General features: G+C 50.7%; 1 protein-coding gene across 6 annotated transcripts in view; it reads left to right on the top strand.

Moving 5' to 3' along the window:
• Positions 1–19,256, top strand: part of GATAD2A (GATA zinc finger domain containing 2A) — a 102,585-nt gene that overhangs the window by 77,337 nt on the left and 5,992 nt on the right. For all 6 annotated transcript variants that reach the window (XM_028126848.2, XM_028126844.2, XM_028126845.2 and 3 more), the window contains 6 exons: positions 11,495–11,627; positions 11,750–11,881; positions 13,132–13,221; positions 13,866–13,997; positions 14,497–14,664; positions 16,298–16,577. In XM_028126848.2, the coding sequence (XP_027982649.1) occupies positions 11,495–11,627; positions 11,750–11,881; positions 13,132–13,221; positions 13,866–13,997; positions 14,497–14,664; positions 16,298–16,577 (935 nt within the window). The remainder of the gene's footprint in view (positions 1–11,494; positions 11,628–11,749; positions 11,882–13,131; positions 13,222–13,865; positions 13,998–14,496; positions 14,665–16,297; positions 16,578–19,256) is intronic.

Raw genomic sequence — 19,256 nt, 5'->3', positions numbered from 1 at the left:
CTCTGGAGAGGAGAGAGTTAAGGCTCTGGGCCTGGGTGGAGCCCAGAAGCTTTTGGGACACCTGAACTGTAGGGTGGAGGTGGACATGTTGGGAGGAGGGAGAAATGCCTTTGCCTGGAGAATGGAGGTATGGGGGGAATGGGGTGTGAGATGGACAGGATAGTGTCCTGGCCTTGGGAGCCTGGGGCACCCAGCTGACTTCCAAGGGAAGTCTATGGTTGGCCTCCTCATCTGCAGATGCAGGGTGTCTAGGCTTCCCTGGGTGGTGCCATATTCTCTGTGAACTGGGTAACTGCAGAGCCTGTCCAGTTGCTGCTTTTACGGCTGCAAGAACAGGGTTACCAAATTTTGTTGGCTTATAATTGAATAGATCTTACAGGGAAATTATGGGGTATCTGTGGGGTGAGTCCTTTGAAATTTTTAGTATGTCTGTCTTTTCAAAACACAACTTTGGCATCAAGTGAAAGCCATGTGGGCCATGATGTGTCGGGAGGACTCCATTCAGGAGCCTTTGCTCAGACTAGCACTTGCCACGGGAAACCCTTTGCTGAAAACATTGGTGTAACCCCCTTTAAGTCTTGGCCATGTGAAAAATATCTGTTGTCCATTGGCTTTGTTAGAAATTTGAAAATATTTATTAATTCTGTCCTGGGTTTAGTCATCCTATCTTCTTAGACGCCTCTGGGCTAAGAGAGTTTCTCAGACTTTTCTTGTTTTTGGTGACCTCAACAGTTTTGAGAACTGGTCATGAGTGTTGTGGGAAATCCCTTAGTTGTGATTTATCTGGAGTTTTTTCATGGTTGGCCTGGGGCAATGGGTTTGAGGAGGACCATAGATGAAAAGTACCCTTCTTACCATACCGTATCAACACCACATGCCATCAGTTTGACTTTTCACTGTGATGTTGACCTTAATCACCGGGTTGAGGTGGCATCTGTCTCCACTGTAAAGTTAGTCTGTCCCCTCTTTCTATGCTGGACTCCTTGGAAGGAAGTCACCACATGTAGCCCACACCCCCTCCTCAAGAGCAAAGCAGCTACACAAATTATTTGGGATTCTTCTGCCTGGGTAATTTGTGTCTTCACCCCCTGGATGATCTTTTACTCATGTTTGAGTTTGTAATGCCATTGAACATTAGAAAATAGTAGTTTACAGAGTTACAGAGACCTTTGAAATACTGACACATTGCATTATTCAATATGACAAAATCAGATTAGTTAATGTCTGACCTCTTGGGCTCATGGCTATAAACACAAATTTTCCAAAGTTTTATATTTTGTTTGTTGGAAGCTTGGACTTTATCATTGGCAACAAATAGTGGTAGTTGTTCCCGAAGAAACAGGCTTTCCTTTAACCATTTTGGGGAAAATGTCTGCCAAAGTCTGAATAACCACAGTGTGTCAGTCCTTCCTTCAAGCCTTGTGAGTGCTCACGCACATGCTTTTCTTCTGGATGGCTGTCCTGCTTCGGTACGCAGGAGAAGTGTTTTATCTTGTCACAGAATATTAAAAAGACATGTGCTCAAGGGTTGAAGTTTAATAAAGTAGTAGCTTGTACTTTATCCAGGGCTTTGCCTACAGCATGGTGTCACTGCATACTGGCAGTTTGGCACTACTGTCCTAACTTGGTGTAAAAGACCATTGTCTCAGTGTTACAACACGACCTGGTAGAGCCCAGGGCAATGCAGAGGAGCTTAGGTGGGCTGGGAATAGGCTTTCTAGAGTGGGCAAAGACAAGGACGTCCATCAGGGCTGTGTGCTCACATCTCAGGCAGCAGTGGTTAATGGCCTGCTGGAGGCAGACAATAGAAGGAAGAGAAGCCTTCATTGTGAGATCTTGTCCCCAGGGACCTCTGACTGCAGGGCGGGTGGCTAGATGAGTCAATTCAGAACTAAATTATAGCTGCAAAGGTGATGGGGGCTGTTCTGATTGTGCATCATGTTCCATGAGAATGGGGGAAAGAGCTGGGGCTGTTGTCTGTGAACTAGGTGCACGTTTTATGCCTTTACATTTTACAACATCCCCTGGAGGTCAGTGGAATCCCATTCTGCAGATGAAGGAACTGAGGTTCATTGAGGTTTGGTGACTGGGTGGAGTCCTCACAGCTGCAGAGGTATGACTAGCCTCCCATGGTCCTACTGTACTCAGAGCAGCAGGAGCAGATCTGGTGGGGGTGGGGGATACTGGTGCTATGCTGGAAGGGCAAGTTGGGATTTGTCAGGGGAAGGTGGGGGAGGATCCAGCAGTTTGAAAGACAGATTTTTAGAAAGGGGCAGTAAATTTTCAGGCAAAGCAAGTACTTTCCATTTATCACAGAAGTATGTAGTTGCTGCAAGCTGGAAAGTAATGTTTGTTTCTGGTGTGTAGTTTTCATCTGCACACAGGTGACTTTCTCTTGCTGTGAGTTGGTGAGGGAGCTGGCATCCCAGGAAGTGTGTTTGGGTTCATGTGATGTAGGAAGTCCCTTCATGCCACAGAGTGCTCCTGGGTTCTCTTTGTGTTCCTCCCTGGAGGAAGGTTGGTCTGGCATGTGGGTATGGTGACCAGACGAAGGAGGCTAGCGTTGGTGCTATGGCATTCGGGGTCCCATGCTCCTTTTTCTCATATTCTCCCAGGCCCCGGGCCCTTCAGGAGTCTGGATTCCAGAGTGCTGAAACCCCACCCAGCTTTCTTGGGCAGGCGGCAGCCCATGTGTAGCTGTTTCTCAGTCAAGTCCAAGAACCACATCCGTGTTTTCACACTGTCATCTCTTTCTCACCTCGGGGACTTGGCATGTGGATGCTGCTGGCTGTCCAGGATCCTAAGAATAAATAAAAACATTTTCCTCTTTAATCTAGTCCAAAAATGGTATTTGATAACCTGAGTTAGAGGTGTCAGAGTTGACAGTCATGTGGAACGCATTCTCTCCCACCCTCTGACTGCTGCTTTTTCTGGGGTGCCATTGAGCCCTCTGTAGGCCACGGGCACCCAGCTGATCTGACCCATGGTGGAGGCCTGGGTCCCATTGCAGTGCAGGGTACACATGGCAGCCCTTGGTGTCCCAGAGTTGGGCAGGATTGCCAAGAGTCCACAGAAGCCTGGGCCTAGTGTGAGCCCAGATTATCTGCAGGCCATAGGTGTGTGACCTCAAGAAGTCATGCCTTTCAGACTGTTTCCTCACTTGTAGAGTGGAGTGAGGATCAGGCGGTTGGGAGGATTACACAGAAGTGTGCATCTTGGTGTTTGGCACAGAGATGGCCCTTGTAAAGGGTCTCCAAATGTCTTGGGTGATTTTTTCCAAACCCAAGTTACATCAGCCTTTCAGTTCTATGATTGTGGTCATTTGTAACAAGTGCCCATTTCCAAATTTCTGAGCAGAGCATACTGAATTGGATTTAGCCTTTCTGGTGTTATCAGATGTTAGCTGGACATGTTGGCTGCTGGCAGGGTTAAGCTACTGTGACCTCCTTGGGTGGATGCTGGCCCTAAAGGCTGCCCCATTGCCATTTGGTGTTGGGGCCTTTATGTGGGGTCACAGCTAATTTCTCTGGCCCAGGGAGTGCTCTATTTCACCCATCCTCACCTTGTCTCTACAGCCTTTGGTGACTCTGCACGCTTCTGAAACTGACCCCTGTTGTTTGAGTTGGAGTGAAGTCCTCTGGGCCTCCCTGGACAGGCTGTGACTTCCAGGGGGCTCTTGTGTTCCTAGAAGGAGCCCCAGCAGGACAGGCTGAGTGCTTCCTGGCCTTGCTGACAACACAGGGCTCTTCTGCTCTGGCCATGTGCCTTGGGACTGCCCTCTTCTGTGCTGGGGGCCCTGGAGGGGGGATGGGCTCTCAGGGCCAGAGTCTGGCCACAGGAGCTCCTTCTCATGTGAGATGTTCAGTGGTAGCTATGGCAGGGTATGCCATAATGGATTCCCAGAGTGATAGTTGGACCTTAAGTCTCCATGAAGAATGATGGCTGGGTTTCAAAAATCTCATCCCCAGCTGCTCACCTCCATGGCCTCTGTGGCCAAGAAGCAAAATGTGTTCTGACTTCCCAGCCCCTACAAAGCAGGCTCAGGGCTTTTCTCTTGACATCCCAGCCAACAGAGTGTCAAGTTACAGGGCTGGGAGAGGTGGTAATGGATGCCAAGAAGGGAGTCCAGGGAGTTGAAGAGGGGCTGAAGGCAGGCAGGAAGCAGGTGGGCTCCAGGGTCCTGGAGGTCTGGGGAGGGGACCAGGCCCCTGTCCGTGCCTACCATCCCCTGGGGCAGGCAAGTCTTCAGCTTTGGGGGACAGCCTGGGTCTGTGTGCAGCAGAGCTCCCTTTCTAATCACACCAAGTGTCCTTTAGTGACGGCTCCCCGTGGGAAAGGAGGGGGTGGTAGTAAGGGGTCCTAGTGAGCAGCTCCCATATCCAGATGGCCATGAAAGATCCCAGAGGTATGTGCAGGGGCCAGTGAGATGTTCCCAGGTGGTAGAACTAACCTGGGAAGTTGTGGTAACCATCTTTCTCTCTTGTAGGGCTTTTCTGGAAGTGTTTCTGGAATGGGGATGCTCATTAGATTAAAAGCATGCGGAATTGCTTTCTGGCTTTGATTCACACCACTCAGTGTAATGCTTGAGGCTGTGGTGGCTCCCAGACACACAGATGGCCCCCTCCTCTCCTGTGGGACCCTCTGTTCACTTCCTTTCTTTTTTGAGCAGCTCTGGTCTCGGGCCTTTCTGGAGCTGTGCTTCTGTATCCTCTCAAGTCTGCATTTGCCATGGCCATCCCTCATGCACAGAGAACTGCTGGTCCTTTTGGGGGGCTTCGAGGTTCAGCTGGGGTGGTTGCTTGGGTAAACTGTTTCTTTCCCATGTTCTTTCTCTCTGCTTTGTCCCAGGGTAATTTCTAGAGTGGGTCTCCTTGCTGGGGACAGCCTGAGAAATATGGAGTTACAGTGGTGTAGGATAGTTCCCTGGGGGCAGAGCTGGGCTGTCAGCCCTGCTAGCTTAGTGGTTTAAAGTGATGATGTATTGGTGTAGCATTGTCTGTCCTGTCTGCTGGTCGGATGGTCCTAGCTGGACGCTGCTTCTTAGACTCTCATCCTTGCATTCCTTTTTCAACCAGGCTGGATGTTCCCAGTGGCTTTGTCACTCACGTAAGATGGCTAGGCCCATCTCTGTGTGTCTTTGACCTTTTTTCCATACAGCTAACTTGACATCCTCAACACAGTGTGAGACCCCACCGGAGCACGCCTTCTCAGGGCTCAAGCGGAAACTGCAAGGCTTCTGTGACCTTGCCTCAAAAGCTTGTAGCATTGCTTCCTCTGCATTCCTGTAGTTCACAGAGTGAGCCATAAAACCAGCCCAGGTTCTGGGGACAGGACTGAATGGATGTGTGAACATGGAGAGGTATGGGCGGTCTCATCAGGGTGTAGTGTGGTGGTCTTCTGTACATGATTTTGTTGACTGTATTAGGGCTCCTTCTTAACATCCACCACAGTTCTGACTCATAGGTTAGGAGTTGCACTTCAAGGACCTATTGCTTGAAAAGACAGACGTAATGACACAGAATGGAGAAATCCTTCCCCCCCCCACTTTTTTTTTAAGATTTTATTTATTTGTGAGAGAGAGAGAGACAGAGCACGAGAGGGAGGAGGGTCAGAGGGAGAAGCAGACTCCCCGCCAAGCAGGAAGCCCGATGTGGGACTCGATCCCGGGACTCCAGGATCATGACCTGAGCCGAAGGCAGTCGCCCAACCAACTGAGCCACCCAGGCGCCCCCCCCTTTTTATTTATTTATTTGACAGAGAGAGACACAGTGAGAGAGGGAACACAAGCAGGGGGAGTGGGAGAGGGAGAAGCAGGTTGCCTGCCAAGCAGGGAGCCTGATGCGGGGCTCAATCCCAGGACCCCGGGATCATAACCTGAGCTGAAGGCAGACACTTAATGACTGAGCCACCCAGGCGCCTCTCCCCGCCCTTTTAAGATTTTATTTATTTGACAGAGAGACAGTGAGAGGGAACACAAGCAGGGGGAGCAGGAAAGGGAGAAGCAGGCTTCCTGCAGAGCAGGGAGCCTGATGCGGGGCTCGATCCCAGGACCCCAGGATCATGACCTGAGCCGAAGACAGACGCTTAACGACTGAGCCACCCAAGGACCCCTAGAAATCCCTTTTTTAAGAGAGAGAGAGCGTGCCCGAGCAAGTGGGGGTCAGAGAAGGGCAGAAGGAGAGAGAATTTTAAGCAGGCTCCACACTCAGCACAGAGCTGGACGCGGGGCTCAGTCTCACGATCCTGAAATCATGACCTGAGGTGAAATCAAGAGTCAGCTGCTTAACTGACTGAGCCACCCAGGTGCCCCTTCAGAAATCCTTTTAAGTGAATTTGCACATCCTTTAGCAATGTGCCATCTGCACGTGGAAAAAGCTCACCACATGTGCAAAGTGATCAGTCAGTCTCTACAGGCATCACTGGATTCCTCATGAACTCACAGATCCCAGCCTGGAACCAGGTGCTTAGGAAAAGGAAGAGGTGGGTATGTCCACCGGCCATGTTGCCTGAGCACCCACTGTGCCAGGTCCTGCTTCAGCTGCTGGGACAGAGCAGTTCATAAAACAGATATATTCTTGCCCTCCCTGGGTTTGAGAATATTAAAATATTAACCCACAATGGCCAGTTCTCTGCTCTGTGCCAGGCTTGCATTCATGGCAAGAATCTCTTTACTGTTTTAGGAAAGATTGGGGCCTGAACCTCCCTGATGGTCTTCTAGGGTGTGCAGGCTTCCTCAGCACTGAGGTCATACTCACCAGCAATCCTGAGGGGCAGCAGGGCAGGAATTCCTATCCTGGTGTAGGAGGCACAAAGAGGGGAATGTCTTGCCATGGGCTTTTCACTTACAAGAGACAGAACCAAGTGAATTTCAGATGGCTTTGTGGGGGAAGCCCCCAGTGTGCAGGCTTGGTTCATAGTGCCTACTTATGTGAGCTTTCGTGAGCATAGCCACAGGCTTTGGAGGGGGCCCTGTGGCCTGTCCCCTGTTCCCAGCCAGTGTGGCACCAGGGGAAAATTCCTGCCCATCTGGCTCTCGGGAAGTGGGTGGCATCATCCCCTTTCCTGGGGCTGTAGTGTCACATCAGGGCTGGGCCCCTCTTGTCCAGCCCCAGCTTGGGTGGGGGAACCTGCCTGACAAACAGGCAATGACAGTGTCACCCTGGGAGGCTGTGGGGTGGTACGTTGACCCAGTAGAAAGGTGAAGGTACTTTCCTTGGACTAGTTTGCTAGAGTGAGGGTGAATAAGCTGGTTGCTGGCAAGGAAGCCTCTGCTCAGGCCTGTGCTGCCCTTCAGTGGAACCCCAGAATTCTGCCCTGAATTCCTCCCCCCCATGATGGACAGTACTAGGCATAGCTAAGAAGGCTTCCTCAGGCATGCATGTTGTGGGGGGTGTTCCCCATGGGTTCACTAGAGGAGTGCTGATCATGCTCCCAGGGCCAGCATGCCAGGACCAGGCCAGCCAGGGACCTTTCTGAGGGCACATGGTTTTAAAGTTGTGTCTTGAAGTGTGAGTTGGGGCTTACATGGGGGCCTCAGGAGTGTGGTGGAGGGACATTCATTCCATGGAGTGACCCATAGTGAAGACAGGAGGAACCCAGGCAGGATGTATCTGTGAGTAGGAGCCTGAGGTACAGGGGCTGGGAGCTGGAAAAGCCAGTTGATCGGCTTGGCCTGGGAGGTGTGAATGGGCTCCAGTGGAGGAACACACTGGGGGAGGGTCTGGTGGAGCCAAGGTGAGTGTTTGCAGGAATGGGTGAGGCTGGTGCTTGGTCTAGCAGTGTCCCCCACTCCACCCTTAAACACTGCTAGTAAGTAGTTACCTGTCTCTCCCCACCCCCCAGCCAGGCCCAACAGATAAGGGGAAGAGAGAGGGTTCTGGCAGGGAATGGTTGTGGCTTGCCATACCAGTCTCCTCAGGCTGGCCCTGAGGCCTCATTGGGCCTACAGTCCTCTTTAGCTTCCCTAGCGTGTGCAAGAATCTTGGGGATTGGGGTTCTGGGGTGGCTCGGTCAGTTGAGCGTCTGCCTTTGGCTCGGGTCATGATCTCTTGGGATCCTGGGGTCAGCCCTCACATTGGGCTCCCTGTTCAGGGGAGAGTCTGCTTCTTCCTCTGCCCTTCCCCACTGCTTGTGCTCTTTCTCAAATAAATAAATAAAATCTTAAAAAAAAAAAAAAAGAATCTTGGGGATCTTATGAAATGCAGTCTTTGATGGAGCAGGTCTTTGGGGTAGCAAGATGCTGCATTTCTTCAAGCTCCAGTAAAATAAAGCTTTCCCTGCTGTTCAGTGAGCCAAGGCAAGTGGTGGTCCATTCCCACCTGTGGATATGCCCTATTGCCCCTCACCTTCTGGTTTGGGGTCTGTCCCTCCTGATGGATCCTGAGAACAGAACTGCCTTTTATCCAGGGATTTATCCCTACTGCTTGGCACAGCACCTGCTTTCTTAGTAGGTTTTCAGCAAATACGAGTGAGTGAGTGAACAAGTGTGGACGAAGTGTCCCTTTCCCATACATCAGGCAAGCCCTTTCAGAGAACAGCAAAGGTTACAGCTGCCAAGAAAGATGGTTTCTCTGTTCTCTTGATGAGGCTGTTTCCCCTGGAATGGACTGGGAGGACACTAAATTTTTACTTTGCACACACTGCTGGTTGGTGAGCAGTTGGGATCGTAGCCTGGTGCTGTGAACATGGGGTCTGTCATTGAGTTAAGATTATATAATCTCTGCCTTCCCTCTAGGAAACTTGATGAAAGTTCCAAGCAAGTGACAGAACTTTTGTGTTTAGCCAGGGCTGGCATACAGGGGAGGAGGTGATGAGACCGTTTTTGTTGATAAAAGCATGGTCTGTTTCCAGGGATTTTCATAGGTCACATAAAATCTCTTTTGATCATAATATTTTACGCAAGAGTCCCCAAGATGGGCAGGATGGGCTTATTGGATTTGCCTTGAAATCATGTAGCTTCCAAATAAACTTGGTGCCCACGTGCCCACCATGGACTGAAGCAAGAAAGCAGTGTACCTGACCACAGTGCTATCCCCCTGGCATGTTGGGCTAGATTTCCTCTGCTTTTGTCCTTCTGCCTAAATGGTTTTATAATTTAGAACAATTTTTTTTTAAAGAATGCCCATAGTAATTTTAGCCTGTGTCAGATGGGGTGTTCTTTCTCCTGAATTAAAAGAACTCCCCGTGAAAGTACTGAGAAGACTTTTGAAGCACCTTTACTTTAAAAATTGAGCTTAGGAAAGTTTTCCATGTGGGCAGCTAGAGGGGCTGGTGGCCTCTCTGTGTTTGGAAGAGGTGGCCCTGGCCCCTGTAATACAACAACAGTTCCTTGTGGTTCTGGTGCCACATAGGAAGTACCTGCAGCTGGGCAGCCCCAGGGTAAGCTGGGTGCCTCCATTTTCTGACAGCACCTGAACCCTACCTCACTTCTCAAAATGAAGGCTGTGTGTCACAAACCGGTTAGAACTGGCTGTTGCCATGGTTTTCATGTTGGAAGGCACAGTTAAAGGGTCACATGACGAAGGAGGGAAATGCCTTTGTCACGTGACTTTTTGGTGACTGATTAGCATACAGGAAATTCACTCCCTGCTGGCTGCTGGGATGCTGAGTGATCATTGATGGGGGTGGGGATGACGTCATCTTTTGGATGAGTTATTGATTACTCTCAGGCCAAGATGAGACCTGGGAGTGCTGTGGTCAGAGTAGCCATCTCAGGAAGCTTCAGCCTCCAGATGGTCTCGGTCCCTCAGCCTGCCCTCTTCCCTCAGGCAGATTTGAGTTTTGTTAGACTTCTCAACCTTCAGAAAAAGTGCATGCCCTCAGTAAGATGATAAAAAGTGATCACCATCGTCTCCGTACACTCTTGCTCAGGATATGCCTGCAGTCTGCAGTTCTAGACATGGTTCTGCCTGGGCTGCTGCTCTGTCTGCATGCAGCCACCTGGGAGCTCACCTGGGCTGGGACCAGTGGCTACAGCTCGTGTGCTGGGGCCTTGCACTACCCCTCAATATCTGTGTCTGTATCCAGAAAACCTGGATAGTTGGAGCCCTGAGGTCACCTTGAAAGTTGATCTTGGGCAGAGTGGGCAGTTAGCAGGGAGACATACAGAATGAGTGGTGGTTCCCAGATTGCATTGGTCTTTGGTTTGGTGAGGCCTGAATGTGACATCCTGGGTTACTTTATAAATAGCCAGCTAGTTTCTGGACTTGAGAATGTAGATTAATCACTCCACTGAGGAGACTGTATATCTTGAAATGGCACCTTTTCGTCCAGGCCCCTGATCTCTTGTGAAGAGTTTGACCAACAGCTGCACTGGTTAAATCAAATCAAGGTTAGGAGTATTGAGGTGTAGCCACCATGTGGCTCTTTAGGAGAGATGGAAGAGCCCTGGTTGGGGGGAAAGTTCCAGGGGCAAACATGAACCCTCAGCATTTGGTCCTCAGTACCCATCCTTGCCTAAAGACAGAGCTCATTCCAGGAATGGAAAAGGCAGTTGAGTGGGCTATTAAAACTAGTTCTCCATCTACAACTCTGTCCCTGCTTTGCTGGGGTCTAGTAGGAGGAGTGGGACAACTAGAGCTCTTTCTCCCAGTTAACTTTATCGAGTTTGTTCACTGGGTCACAGTGCCACCTGGTGGGTTTGTTTGGTTCTCTGCTGGTTTTCCTACTGATGAAAAGGATCCTAATTCTTCAACACAAGTGGAGGCCAGGTCTTAAGGGAAAGTTTACATTGGGCCCTCAGCAAACAGCTGCTTGGTTGGGGGCAAAGCACTGTCTCTGGGACCTTGTATGTAGGGTCAGCAACACAGTAGAAGCTCAGCGTCACACACAGGAGCCCTGACAAGGGGCCAAGAAAGACCCTGCCTCAGCCCCAGGATCCTGGTTTTTGTTGTTGTTCTTTTGAGATTTTGTTTATTTTGAGAGCGAGAGACCGCGCCCACATGCATGCCTGTGCAAGCAGTGAGGGGGCAGAGGGAGAGAATCTCCAGCAGGCTCCGCGCTGAGCATGGAGCCCTACATAGGGCTCAGTCTCATCACCCCGAGATCACGACCTGAGCTGAGATCAAGAGTCGGCACTTAACCAACTGAGCCACCCAGGCGCCCCTCAAGCTGAGCATTTTTATTGGACACTGAGCCACATGGTAGAGAAGGGAGCTGCGGTATTTTCCAAAACGGCCATATCACACTTGAACACAGGTGTCCTCAGCCCTGGGTATACAGAGGTGGGCACCAAGAATAGTCCTGGCTAGGGGCCTAGCTGTGGGTTTGGGTGCCTCTTGGTGAGTACAGTGAGAGAAGGCAGTTTGGGTGTATGGTAGGGAGAACGCCCAAAGAGAGAGGCTAGGGAGAGTGAGTGGGGCAGCCATGCTCTCCACCTCCTTGCTGGGACTGTCTAAATCTGGGATCTGTGGTGTGTGCGTGCCAGACCCTGGGGAACAGTGTCTGGCAGAGCGTCTGGGCACTCTGGTAACAACCTGCTTTCCCTGCTCCACAGTGACATGAAGTCTGAGAGAAGAGCCCCCTCTCCTGATGTGATTGTGCTCTCTGACAATGAGCAGCCTGCAAGCCCAAGGGTGAATGGGCTGACGAAGGAGGCCTTGAAGGAGACCAGTACCGAGGCCCTCATGGTGAGCCTTGTCCCCATGTTGGGGGATGACCCTGCCCGACAATATCCCCCAATGGTGATGGTGGGGCCTGTGCTCCCCGGCTGTGGCTCTCCCTTTCAACCCTTGTTCTCTTGCCCTTGCAGAAAAGCAGTCCTGAAGAACGAGAAAGGATGATTAAGCAACTGAAAGAAGAGTTACGATTAGAAGAAGCAAAACTCGTTTTATTAAAAAAGTTGCGGCAGAGTCAAATACAAAAGGAAACTACCGCCCAGAAGGTGTGTGTGTGTCCATTCTCTCCTCAAGAGTCAGCAGGAGCCAGTTAAAACAGGAGACGGAAATCCAAACTTATTACCTTGGCCCACCTCAGTGCCAGGAACAGGAGCAGCTGGTCACAGGCAGACAAGTTTCCTCAGGGGCATAAGGGTCAAGGTCTGAAATGGAAATTTGAATTACAGATTTTGCAAAAAGGAAGTCAGAGTAAGAGGATATTACAGTGCGTTTTGGTTTAGAATATTCTCGATCTGAGTATGTAAAACTTGTAGATTGGAAGCATCAAGAAAACAGATGTCTTAGAAGCTGCTGGAAGTTCTGGGTTAGGAGTTCTTTCCCAAACCCATTTACAGAGAGGCCTCCTGTTCTGTGGGTGGGCCATGCTGGCCATCAGGGGCTACCATGGTTTTGTGGATAGATTCCCTAATGCTGCAGGGGCATGCCGCAGTGCTGCCCAGGCCCCAGAGTCTCTGTTCCTGGGGCTCCTCCTCCTATCTCCCCTGGAGTCTGAGGCTCCTTTTGCTGCTTCTAAATGCAGGTTACTGTGTAGACCAAGGTCTGGTTTGTTTTGTTGGGTTTTTTAAAGCTACTCTTCCTTTTACTTTAACCACTATCTCAGTAAACCAGAAAGTAAATGTGTCTTGGGCAGTATGAGCTGACAGAGTATATAGAACACAAGTCCCCTTAAGGGAGCAGGACAGGAGGATACTCATTGGTCTCACTTAGGGCTTTGCTTGAGCTCTCACTTGAACATATGTCAATAAGTGGACATGGCCTGGCATCTATTAATCTCTTAGTGGACAGAGTCTGCCTATTACTTGTTTCCTTTCCAGTTGTTTAAGACTCAGTGGAGTGAACCAAGTTTGTCCTTGTCCCTTACCTAGTGGAATATGTTACTTTAAGAAGTGCCTGGACTTGGTGTTTGTCACCAAGGTTGGGATTAATCTTTTCAGGCCTGGGGTCCTTTGCCTCAGTCACCGTCACTAGCCCTTCACATACCCTGGAAGGCAAAACCTGCTCTTGAACCATAATGTGATGTCAAGCATCCCCAGGGGTGAGGGGTGCTGGAAAATCTCTCCTCTGCCCATTTCAAGCGAGTCAATTCCTGCTACAGACTTTAGCAGGATGGAAGCAGAACCTTAGAGCCTGATGCCTTTGGAAGAGGAAGAAAACCAACCTTCCTCTGTCTGGATTGGGTGTGAGGGGAGTGGGGCTGACGACTCCCTCATCTCTCACATGTCCTGCTCTCTTACAGCCCACAGGCTCTGCTGGGAGTGCCGTGACCACCCCTCCCCCGCTTGTGCGGGGCACCCAGAACATTCCTTCTGGCAAGCCATCCCTTCAGGTCAGTGTTCCCTCTGTGTTAGGCTCCTGAGCAGTCCTGATCCAGTTCCTGTGAAAGGCTGCCCATTCCATATGATTAGATTGGAGTGAGGCCCAAACTTACTTAGGCCACTGTTGACATCATGAACAAATCATGCCAGTGCTGAGAGGTTTCCTCCTTTGACTGCTCCTAGCAAAATCGGAGAGAGAACCAAGATTTAGGCAGGCCAGGTTCCTTTCATTTCGACACTCCCAAGTTTGTGGGACCCAGCAGGACCTCCTACCCACAGGATGAGATGGGCAGAGCTCCCACTCCCAGACACAAGACTAAGGTCTGAACAGGGGCCCACCTTCCCTCAAACAAGCCTGTGCCCTCACCTCAGACCAGCAAGAAAGTGGCACCCAGCCCGGGTTAGCTGGACTTCTGCTGTGGTAGGGGTCGTGTGGGTGAAAATGTGCTACCTTGTTGGTGGAATTCACTCCTGAGTGAGTCCAGTCTGCATGGCTATTGTTGTAATCCATGTTCTTTGTTCTTTTGTGCTTAAAGTAAATAGACATTTTAGTGCCCCCCCCCTTTAAACAAGTATGTACTTTACAAAACAGCAAACCTGTTTGTTTAAAAAAAAAAAAAGCCATTTAAAATCTGGGGTTTGGTGCTGTTGACAGACCTCTTCAACAAGAATGCCTGGCAGTGTCATCCCACCACCCCTGGTCCGTGGCGGGCAGCAGGTGTCCTCGAAGCTGGGGCCACAGGCGAGCTCACAGGTCGTCATGCCCCCACTCGTCAGGGGGGCTCAGGTGAGCAGGGTATGCTTGTGGGGTGTTAGAATGTGTCCAGGCTACTCCAACCAGCCACCTCACAAAGAACCCTTCCTGGTCATCAGGTTGGGGATTATGGGGCCCACCCCTTCCCTCCTTCCATTGTTCCTCTCATCATCTTTTTATTTATTTTATTTCATTTTTTTTTTTTTTTAATTTTTTTTAGAATGGAAGAGAGAGTGCGTGTGTGGGGAGGTATCCATACAGTGGAATGTTATTCAGCCTTAAAACTGTTTGTTTTTTGGGGTTTTGTTTTGTTTGTTTGTTTGTTTGTTTTTGAGAGAGTGCAGTGGGGGGACAGATGGAGAGAGAGAGAAAATCCTAAAGCTCCATGCCCAGTGTAAAGCCCAACGTGGGGCTCAGTCTTACGACTCTGATATCATCACCTGAGCCGAAATCAAGAGTTGGACACTTACCCAACTGAGCCACCCAGGCGCCCCATCCCTCTCACCATCTTGTCCCCTGTCCCACCCCACAGCAAATCCACAACATCAGACAACATTCCAGCACGGGGCCGCCGCCGCTCCTCTTGGCTCCCCGGGCATCTGTGCCCAGTGTGCAAATTCAGGGACAGAGGATCATCCAGCAGGGCCTCATCCGCGTCGCCAATGTCCCCAACACCAGTCTGCTTGTCAACATCCCACAGGTGAGGGCTGTGCTGACGTAATCTAACCCCACCCCCGACCCACACACACATCAAGGGTGCCCAGTCCTAAGGCATAGTCAGGTCTCCAGAGTGGTATGGTGTGACCTGCCTGCTCCCTCAGAGCCAGGCAAGGCCTTGGGTGCCCCATGGGGGTTTGGACTGGAGCTCTTCCGGGCCTGTCGCGGTATAAAAGTCATGGGCTGGAGTCCTATGTTAAGAACTGTGGTCTAGCAGAGGTGGATAGGTATTGAGAAGGGGAGAGGTGCAGACCTGAGCTGAAGGGTTGGGGGGCGTGTGGGACCCAGCATGTTTTGGGGGATGGATGAGGCCTGGAGATGGCTGGGATGGGGGAGTGGGGCACCAGAGCCTTCCCTACCCTCCTCCCTGTCCATGAGCACATGAAGGGAGCATGTCTGCAAATGTCCTCACAGCACCAGCACATCTATTCTTAGCCATGAGTCCTTTCACCTCTGTACAGAGCCTCTGAGATGGGGTGGGTCTGTTCCCACACAGCAGAGGCAGGAAGATGGGACTGGGTGAGTGGCCAGGCTAGAAGCAAGAGCTTTATTGACAGATAAAATTATTGGGTCTGCAGGGGCTTTTGCTGATGGGTGTATTAGCTTCTCTTATTCCTCTGGCATGGTACATTTTTGTCTGCCTCCCTCAGATAAGAGCCTGACCAGCAGGGTTCTGAGGAGCATCCCTGCCTTCTAAAGTCAGGCCAGGCCAAGGTACTGTGATGGCTGGTGTCCTCTATGTTGGGAGGCCTGTTCAGCTCTGGAGACCCTCTGTGAGGATGGGGGTCCTAGGAAACCATTCTGGGCTCCCTGAGTCCTATGATGTGTTGTGTGCAAGTTGTCAGGTGTCTGTGTTTTCCTGGGGGTGGCATATGCTGCTTTCCTTAGATTTTCAGAAGGGTCCTCAACCCTACAAAAGTGCACTGGTGGGATCAGCTCTGGGTTTTGGGGAAAGCACTTGACAGGGTTGGGGGCTGGGTGAACTAGAGCAAGGAGACAATGGAGCATTGGCCACTGGGGTCCAGATGAAGACAAGAAAGTAGTATAGGAGCACCAAAAATCAGGGGAGAAGGGGCGGACAGGAGTTGGTCCAAAAGCTGTTCTCCCCTATAACCCCAATGAGGACACATGAGGTAAGTAAAACGTTAGAGTCTCCAGACAACCACATACAAAGGTGCTCATGAAGGAAATGCCACCAGTGCTGTAGTGATCTGCTGTCATACCCCTGTGAAGAAGGCAGCCATCTAGACCTGTGCTGGGAGGAAGGCTGCTAGGCCATAGTGATGGGACAGTGGCCAGGGTGCCTGAGCGGGGTTGCCCACTGCCCTGATCGTGGTAATGGCTATGGCTTCAGAGGTGTCCTCATGTGACAAAACACAGAATACAGATTGTAAATTTGTGTAGTTGTTGGATATTAGCTAAACCTCAACAAGTATGTTTTACAAGATTGGTCATTTCATACGGTGATGAGTTTAATGTTGCTTTGCCTGTTGGCTTGCTGATGTCAGGCAGCTCGGAGTTACTACCTTAAAGACTCATTAGTGCAGCCAACAGTGCCATCCTGGACTGGGATCAGGCACCCCCAGCACCCTGACCAGGTTGTTATCTCCCAAAAGCCTTCCCCAGCGTCGCTGAAAGGGACGACAGCCACCTCTGCTCAGGCCAACTCCACCCCCACCAGCGTGGCCTCTGTGGTCACTTCTGCTGATTCTCCAGCCAGCCGTCAGGCAGCTGCCAAGCTTGCGCTGCGCAAACAGCTGGAGAAGACGCTGCTTGAAATCCCCCCTCCCAAGCCCCCTGCCCCGGAGATGAACTTCCTACCAAGCGCTGCCAACAACGAATTCATCTACCTGGTTGGCCTGGAGGAAGTGGTGCAGAACCTGCTAGAGACCCAAGGTGAGTGGCCTTGGGGCCATTTTCATCTCTTGCCACTGAAGTTTCTCTTACATAGGTTATTTTCAATGCCTGCTGCATGATGAGAGCTGTCTGGGGTGGAGCATCTTATGGATGACCTTTTGTTATTAGTCCTGCTTTCTGTGAGGCTTAACTTTTTGCTTATTTGTTTTAGTTTTTACATTCATTCATTCATTGAGAGCACAAGCGTTTGTGAGAAGTGGAAGTGGCAGTGGCTGGGGACCGGGTGGGGGGGGTGGGGGGGGCGGGCAGGAGGGGGCAGATCTTAAGCAGACTTAATGCTCTGAGCATACCCAACACTGGGCTCAGTCTCATGATCCTGAGATCATGATCTGAACCAGAATCAAGAGTTGTACACTTAACACTTAAGCAACTGAGCCACCCAGGTGCCCCATTAGTTTTTACATTTTTGAAAATATTTATTATTGGAGTATAGTCGCCATATGTTGTTACATTAGTTTCAGGTGTATGATATAGTGATTTAACAATTTTATAGGTCATTAAGTGTTCACCACAATAAATGTGGTCCCCATCTATCACCTTAGATAACTTCTTAAACATATCACAGTCACCTTTCTTCTTTTGTTGGGGCCTCTTCTGAGAGCTGGGCCCTGGGGAAGCCCAAGGCCCTGCACACATGATCTGAGGGGGTTGCTGCTCTCTAACATCGGGGCAGGCAGAGAGGGATGAGAAGGAACGTTTGCAGGAGGCTGACAGGCTTTGCTTCCAGATGGGTCTCTCCAGCTAGAACTTCCCAGAGCCTTGAGTACTCTGAGCCCTGAAGGTAGGAAAGGGACACGCATGCCTGGACCAGACTCATTTTATCACCCTCCTTGGTAACAGTTTGGAAAGCACGACTTGCATGTTAGGAGGTTTTAGGGATAAAAAGGGCATACATAGGGTCGCGATCAAAAGTAACACTGGAAATGGAGGTGGGAAGCCAGGTTGAGGGGCCTCCACCAGACGATTTGAAGATGTTTCTGCTCTGAGATTGAGTTTGTGGTGATATTATTTGGGCAGCCAGCCTGAATCCTCTCCCTGCATGATCTCAGCAGATGCTCAGAGCTGAGGAGGAGGTGGAGCTGTAACTGGTCCAGGGCAAGGGAGGGCCTGGTAGGCTTCAGACCACATACCTCGAATTGTCCCTTGGTACATGCCAACCCCTCCCAGGGCTGCTCTTACCAGCACAGACTTGGGAGTGACAGTAATGGCGCCTGTACAGAGGAAAAGCACCCTCTGCCTGCTTGGTGTCAGGGTGTTAGAGGGAGTGCTCTCTTCCCCCTCTTTAGTCAATATATCACAGAGTATATATCATATCCTTGGATATTGTATCCAGTTCCTCTTAGAGGTAGAGCCCTCCATACCTGGTTGGGGGCCAGACCCCGGGCAGAGGATGCCCAGCTGGTCACCTCAAATTTACTTATAGCTTCCTTACTGTACCCCACCCACCCACCCATCCAACCCCATTGCTCTTAAAAATACTCGCCAACCGCAGGGCCATATCAAGGACTGACCATGGGTCAGGCTGAGAGTGGGAGGCCACATAGGACCAATATTGACCTCTGTAAAATTGGCCATGGTGGCTTCCACTTGTCAGGGGGCCAGGCCCAGGAGGGAAGGGTGTGAGCTCTCACATGGCTTGGATGTGTCTGGATCCTTTTGGTGTCTTTATGATGGAGTGATATTGGCAAAAGAGCTGCCATGAGGCCAGTGCAGGATGGGTGGGTGGTGGGAGGCCCGTCAGGACACAGTGCCCACCCATCTGTACCTGGGTGCCCTGGGCATCTCCTCTTACCAATCAGCCTGTCTCTATCAGGAGTCAGTATCCCTCTCGTATTGCCCAAAACAGGACCTAACTGTGGGAGGAAGCTCTGAGCCCCTTTTGAGGTGTCCCTTGATACCTCCCAGAGCCCCAGGCTGGGTGACTAAGTGCAGCCTCGTACCAGGGTCTCCACTCTGATGTTGGTCCTGCCTACTACAGGGGCCTAGAAAGAGGTACTGTGTCTTCTAGGGTTGGATGTTTGGAAGGTTATGTGCTCTTTTCACCAGGGCATGTTAGCTGTAGGTGAGGGCCTGGAGCTGGGGGCCTGGGGTGAGGGACTCCCCCAGTCCGATCCTGTACAGCCAGCCCCTCAGCATTCAGGGGCAGCTTGGGCAGCCCCAGGGCTGGAGAGAGAGGCCAAGGGTCTCTTGGCAGCAGTGTCTCTGATATTAAGAGGAAGTTAAACCCTTGAATACTCTAGACACAAAAAAGATAGTTACAAAATGCAAAAAGTGCCCCTTACTTCACTCTCCTTTTTTTTTAAGATTTTATTTACTTATTTATTTTAGAGAAAGGGTGTGAGAATGAGCGAGCAGGAGGAGGAGTAGAGGGAGAGGGACAAGCAGACTCCGCCCTGAGTGTAGAGCCCAATGCAGGGCTCAATCTGACAGCCCCGAGATCATGACCTGAGCCGAAATCAAGAGTCGGACGCTTAACTGACCGGGCCGCCCAGGCACCCCCTCCTTACTTCACTTTCTTTTTTTTTTTTTTTTTTTTTTTTTAAAGATTTTATTTATTTATTCATGAGAGAGACAGAGGGAGAAGCAGGCTCCCAAGGAGCAGGGAGCCCGATGCGGGACTCGATCCCAGGACCCAGGGATCATGACCTGAGCCGAAGG

Source organism: Eumetopias jubatus, unplaced genomic scaffold, assembly GCF_037043125.1.
Source record: "Eumetopias jubatus isolate StellerSeaLion01/CBP00866 unplaced genomic scaffold, mEumJub1_p1.0 scaffold_1, whole genome shotgun sequence".
Lineage (NCBI taxonomy): Eukaryota > Metazoa > Chordata > Mammalia > Carnivora > Otariidae > Eumetopias > Eumetopias jubatus.
This window is presented reverse-complemented; position numbering and strand designations above follow the sequence as displayed.